At 37.2% G+C, this 6,746-nt stretch overlaps 1 protein-coding gene across 3 annotated transcripts in view; it reads right to left on the minus strand.

Annotated features, from left to right (window-relative positions):
• Nucleotides 1-4,768, minus strand: part of LOC145771348 (PAN2-PAN3 deadenylation complex subunit pan3-like) — a 24,167-nt gene extending 19,399 nt beyond the window's left edge. For all 3 annotated transcript variants that reach the window (XM_082583099.1, XM_082583098.1, XM_082583100.1), the window contains exon 1: nt 4,248-4,768. In XM_082583099.1, coding sequence (XP_082439225.1) covers nt 4,248-4,290 — 43 coding nt within the window. In that variant the 5' untranslated portion in view covers nt 4,291-4,768. The remainder of the gene's footprint in view (nt 1-4,247) is intronic.
• Nucleotides 4,769-6,746: the final 1,978 nt, after the last annotated feature.

Consider the following 6,746-nt stretch of genomic DNA (forward strand, 5'->3'; position numbering starts at 1 on the left):
GGTCGGGTAAAATACCAACAACCCTGTCATGAACACGCGATGTCATATGATCGGAAGCATTACTTTTCTTTACTGCCGAAGTACCATTTATCCAATTTTGTACTACTTTTTTAACTGGGCCCCGTAGCTTTTCTAATTCCGATTTGTTTCCGTCATAAAATTCTTTACAAATTTTGCAAAATACTACACTAACTTTTCCTTCTGTCCCCTCTGTTTCATAACCTATAGCAGGTAAATTCCACTTTTTAACTGTATCTTCCTTTACCATGATTTATATTGGCAATGACACTGGTGAAGAACAAGCATTCGATGAAAGAATAACTTATTGCGTAACAATTAAGGCAGTATTTATAAGGTTGCAAACTTTTTTACAGTTCACATGAGCCATCATGAGCATTGTCAGCGCATAAAATTGCACCTGTTGTTGTTACGCAATCAGAGATCTATCACAAACCGCAATTAATAAAGCTCACTCTAAAGGTTAACGCGTTAACCTATTACTTACATGTATTCGACGTCTGTTGATGTTGTGTGGTTTGTTGTGAAAGCGACGCGATCGTTTCTGTTACAGCTGGACGAGGTAACGGAAGGCGAAGCGCGATAAGGAGTAAATGCTTACAATAATTTGACGTCTACTGGCGTTGAATCAATGCAAATAGGGTGATATTTCTATAAAAGATTTAATTCTCCCAGCTGGGCACGTGTCTAAGCGCTGGCGAAGTAGAAAGTAACCCAAATAAAAACATCAAGCAATAGTAAGATTGAATCAACCTCCTAGTCTGGTGTGGTCTATGAAAATTAGGGTTATTTTTGTAATCTTGTGGTCCTTACAAGCGCTCGTGTGGTCTCGGCATTTTTATTGCCGAGGCTAATGTGCCATTCATGCATCTGCCTCGGCAATCACCTCGGCAATTGCCGATTGCCGAGGCTAATTTCGAAGACTGCATTAGTAATAGGTAGTGTTGCATGGAAGAAAATTTTTGTTAAAAATAAAAGGTTGTGTATGACCTGCAATAGTGTACAATAGCGAGATGTGGATACTAAGAGAGAGTCACATGGCAATTCTAATAAAAACGAAAATGGTGAAAGCATTGTGTGGGGTAAAAACGAGCTAAGGGAAGAAAAACCTAGAATTGATGGCTATCATGACCATGCCAGAGATGAGGGTAACTATAAACCAATTTGCAAGAGCAAATGTGATGGTATGGGCATGTGCTAAGGAAGAAAGTTTTCTCCAAAAGGCATTGACTAAGAAGGTGGGTGGGGAAAATGGAGACGTTCAATAAGAGGGTCTGCTACTATTTGGTGAGTTCGATTCGGTGAGTTTCTAAAATCTAACCCTAAAACGGCAATGATAATTAGGTTACGGTACCCGATAATTAAAAAAATCACCGAATAGGGATCGGACTCACCGAATCGGACTCACCGCAATGGGCCATTCCGCCAAAAAGAATAGGTGAAGGATGAGGCAGACAAAAGTTAACTGAAAGCAGATGCAGTGCACAGAATGAGATGGAAAAAAGTGACAATGAGTGCAAATCACTGCCAAGAAAGAACCGGCCACTAGACCTTGTATTAAAAACCAATTTGGATGAAGGTGATAAGCAATGCATATATTCAGAAATCAAAATAGTCCAATAAGATTTGAGTCAGAACAACAGGTTGTAAGTATGAACTTAAAAATCAGAGAAGTGTTAAACTTCAAAAATGGTAAATGCAAGTGTACTGCAATCATTAGGACCGCACTTGTCATATTTATCAAAAGTGAGAAAAACTAACTGGTAAAGGTGATCAGGTACTATGACACTTCCTCAAATGGGCGATCAACCTAACACAGAAAGCAATCATTAAGAAAATAAATCAATAGTTTTTTTTCAAGTCTAAACCTTAAACCATTTGACCAAGTAAACACTCACAATAGTATTTCAAATTTTTTTTAATATAATTTATGTTGTGGAACCGGTTTTCTTCCTATAGGATTCATCAGCACAACTGGATCGAAACGAAATAATTACAGAAGATTACTATTAGCACAACTAGCCCAAAAAAAACGCAAATTTACATGTTAAATAAATAAAAAAATAAAAGTCACTAAATGTCCAAAACCTTCATATCCTTGCTTTATTCTTTTTCATTTCTTTTTTTTCTTCATAGTATTGCCAAATACAGAAAATATTGCAACAATTTGATACGATATCTTACTAAAGCTGTCCGTACAAGCAGCAGTAAAAAGTCAAAAAAAAAGAAGAAAAAAAAAAAAAAAAAAAAAGAAATGAAAAAGAATAAAGCAAGGATATGAAGGTTTTGGACATTTAGTGACTTTTATTTTTTTATTTATTTAACATGTAAATTTGCGTTTTTTTTGGGCTAGTTGTGCTAATAGTAATCTTCTGTAATTATTTCGTTTCGATCCAGTTGTGCTGATGAATCCTATAGGAAGAAAACCGGTTCCACAACATAAATTATATTAAAAAAAATTTGAAATACTATTGTGAGTGTTTACTTGGTCAAATGGTTTAAGGTTTAGACTTGAAAAAAAACTATTGATTTATTTTCTTGTCATATTTAGTTTCAATTTTACCAGGCAAAGGCCTGCCAAAATGTTGAAACTGCAGGAGCAGTATCATATTACCTTCGCACAATGCAACAGCAAGGAGTACTGAGTAGCCAGCAAAGTTCTCAATTAGTATTTAAGCCAATGTATTATTGTCATAGGCGCCTAAGCCGTGGGGGCCAGGCCCTTACGCATATTTCCGCGTGGGAGCAACTTTCTATGCTGCATTGATACATAAAACAATAGATGAACTAGCGATCGGCAGCAGGAAAACATTTTTAAATGCAAACCGCAACAGCTTTGCGATATATAATCACTAGAACGAGTAGCGATGCTACAATCCCACCCCAGACAAAAAACTCTGTCATTTTTACATTGATTTAACGTCTGCTGAATCAATGTATAAATGACTGATTTTGCTGCCTGAGACATAGCAAAAATCTACCATTTTGCGTCGATTCAATGTCATCAGATGTTGAATGCACCCAAAAACAACATAATTTGCTACGTTGACGCAGCGTGCGTTTAGCTTAATGCGCTTGCAAACAGACTCGATGTCGCTTTCGAAAGTCGAAACCTCTGCAGAGAATTTGTCGCAGCAGTGAATCGCTTGCTGTGAAAATGAACTTGAAGTCTCGGCCCGAGGTTACCACTAACCACTAACCAGCGTAACAAGGGCTGGTACAAACCGCATTGCGCACACGCGGCAGCATAATCAACACAACAACGGACTCTCGCAAACTGCATGGCGCACACACGACCGTTGCCATAGAAACCCGATCAAAGGCGGGAATATGCGCATCTTTTGTTTCATCTGCAACACGAAAGCGGGCGTATTACAGCGAATTGAAACTTGAAAGCTGGTCAGCCATAAGTTGCGATATTGTAGTGAAAAGGGAGCAATGTCAAGTCGAAAACTTAATCAAACGTCTCTCCGTAACTATTTTTCAAGGGCTGTTTACGGATGTCAGCAACTTTTAAATTTATTAAAAGTGACGTGCTGTTGAATTGATGTAAACATGAATGATTTCGCTTTTAACAGGTACATTTTCAAGCATATGATCAAGTCAGTATTTTCATTCCATTTACAGTATACCTTTTAGTAAACCTTTTCGTCTCTTGTTTGTGATGATGTTTGATGATGTTTCATGCTAATAAATCTAGTTCGTTGCTAAACTTTCTTTTGTGCTTAGCTTAAAGAGTCGCAGTCCATCAACCGCTAGCCAACGCAGACGCATGGCATGTGTTTTGGTCGAGTTTTGTTTATAATAATTAACGGTAGGTCGAACGTAGCAATAACTCCAAGTGCAGCAATAAAAGCAATCCTAGTGTGACGACATAATTACGTCAACCATCTGCGTGACATTTCGCTGAATTTACGTTGCTGCTGATGAAACACGCTTTCGCCCCCACTGCCAAAAAAATAGTTAGGCGCTTATGATTATTGTATATATATAGTATCAACAATTCAACATCAAAACGTATGTTTGTAAGAAACCAATATCATATGATTGCAACATGTTTTAAAAGTACAATTTTTGGGCTAAGCAAATATCAGTGGTACCGTACTAAAATATATTCTGAAATTAATTGTAACAGTTAAATGTCATTAAGAATTAATAAAGTAAAATTATGGTTGAGTAATGAGTATGGTACAACATGTATTTTCAAAAAATTTTACACCAATACTTACTGTGTTCTTGCATTGTAGGATTATTGCCTGGAAAACCTGCCATCTCTTAGTTTGTTTCGTGTGTTATTTTGAAAGTAGGTTGCTTTGTTCTCATCGGTGTAAACCAGTCTCACCAGATTATAACTTACGGTACTGTTTTAACAGCAGCTTGCACTGTTGGTTGGTTCAATGCTTTGGATTGATGTTTCTTTGCAAAAGAAAATAAGGTTGTTTTCTTTCCAAGCTAATAAATTATAGGGCTTGTATGTGCTCAATATAAAATGCTCACATCTTCTGCAGGAGTGCAGGTGTATCAGATAGTTTTAACTACAAAACAGCAGTTGATAAAAACCTTGGGTGTGTAGAAAGGCACAACTTTGATTCTGCTCAATCATATGTTGGCACCCGTTTTCTTCTAAGATTCTTTTGATAACCAGTAGAAGGAGTTTTCAACACTGAGAATCTCATTAGTTAAACTTGTTTTCATTTCATTTTTTATCAAAAAGCAATCCTAATGAGTTAGTCTAGCAGAATGTAAAAAAACACCTGGAAAAATTTACGGTAAGCTTTCAAAGTTGAAGAGGCCATATTTATAACACAAAACTAATAGTTTGTGTGCAAATGTGTGGCCTTGCACGAAATTATAACAATAACATATTTTCCAGCATTAGAATTTTCAGTGATAAAATTACATTACATAATATGACATTACAATGACAACAAACCAACCCCCGACATGAAAACGACTTAGCTTACCTCTACAAAGATTTACATTGTAAAAAATGACCAAATTACATGCAGAAAATACAACAGAGTTATAGTTGCTGATTGGAGTTGCCACAAACATTTCAAAATTTTTGCAGAGTAGGCCTACCGTATGTACCCTAGAGCTTTATTAACCAAACTTCAATTTAGTCTTGATTTCATTAGTGCACACACACTAATTTAAGCTATTGGGGTTATCAGTGCTTCAACACACGCTTCACTTTGAGCAATATTTAGGTCTTATAGTTTTAAGGCACCATAATCTAAAACGCTGCTTTTTAGTTTTGCTGCAATGTGCTGAGAAACTTACAAGAACTCAATGCTCAATTGCTCATAAGTAATATGAAACATTTCATTGCGCTTGCATTCTGCTTCACTGTGATGCAAACTTATATCCTGCAGAACATATATTAATGTTTAGCCGACAGAACAATATAATGATTACAATCTGCTTTTTTGCACACAAATTTGATGCCCAGCAAGATTTTGTTTGGAAAATTAAATGGCGAAAATTTCCAGTGTTGCTCTATTTAAATTTAACATTTTCGAGCAAGGATTCTCAAAATTTTGCTGTCAATTACACCTCGGTGAAGATTGATTGATGGATTTGATTTTTATCCTGAGACTGGTAAAACTTTTTGAGAGCTTAATCCTAGCAGTTTCGCATACTTGTAGTGGCTTTGAACCACTAACGCAGCACTGGTTATCGAGATTGTCTGATTGGAAATTTTGACAGTTGTTGAAGTGTTGTTGCAGAGGAATTATTCTATCCATTAAGTTCCGCTTAATGAAAAGCAGTTTTTGTATGCGTTGCTCAAGCGTACACCACACACCGAGAGCCGAACCAATACCGCTTGCCACTGACACAGAGTTTAAGAATCAAAATATGTGCAACTTTAATCATCATGTCTCGGCCTATGTTGTGTTTTCTCAGTAAGTAAAGTTACCAAGATAAAATTTACTCCCAATGCAGCAGTTCTTCGCCTTTTGCCTTTATTTGCGACACTCTGAAATCGCCAATTAGTTATCGCACTTTTTTATCGAATGGCTAAAAACTAAGAGTAATAATGATTTACCACTAGAGATGGGCAAGATGACCAGTTTTAGTGATCTTGAAGATCAAGCTGTATAGCCAAAATGGATCAGCTGTGGTGCAAACGTTTCCATTGGCCATAAGCTGAGAATGTTTGTTTGTTTGTTTGTTTATCTTTATCCTGCATTGCGGGAAAGCGGACTTGAGCGCTATGCATCGGTGTACGCCTTCCGACATACACCTGACCCACGCTGCAGCCGACGGCAATGTCTGTTTCCGGTTGTCTACTCTACTTATGACTTAAATTTGGTACTACCCATTACTCGAAATCGATCACTAGGTAGATAGGTCGATCACTGGGTAGAGGCAATTATCGTAAAGTTTCTTGCCCAGAGAAACAACAGCAAGTGCGGGTGGCTGGAGTCGAACATGCAGGCTCTCGACTGCGAGCCGAACTGTTTCTATAGCGGCACTGTTGATAGTAATCCGCCCCTAAACAGCTGAATTTAGAGCAGCAACATCCCGAGCGCGATAACCTGAGGACAATGTCTATATAGTTCTTGTGTAGTCGCTTATTTTTATTTATTTTTTATTTATTTATTTGCATCAGGCACTAAAGAGACAGGCCCATATTCATAAACACAACACAAGTCACAAAACACACAAGGTTACATATACAAGCAAAACTTATGCGTACATAGTCACGTTATAGTGAGACGCAT

Source organism: Aplidium turbinatum, chromosome 5 (assembly GCF_918807975.1).
Source record: "Aplidium turbinatum chromosome 5, kaAplTurb1.1, whole genome shotgun sequence".
NCBI classification, from domain to species: domain Eukaryota; kingdom Metazoa; phylum Chordata; class Ascidiacea; order Aplousobranchia; family Polyclinidae; genus Aplidium; species Aplidium turbinatum.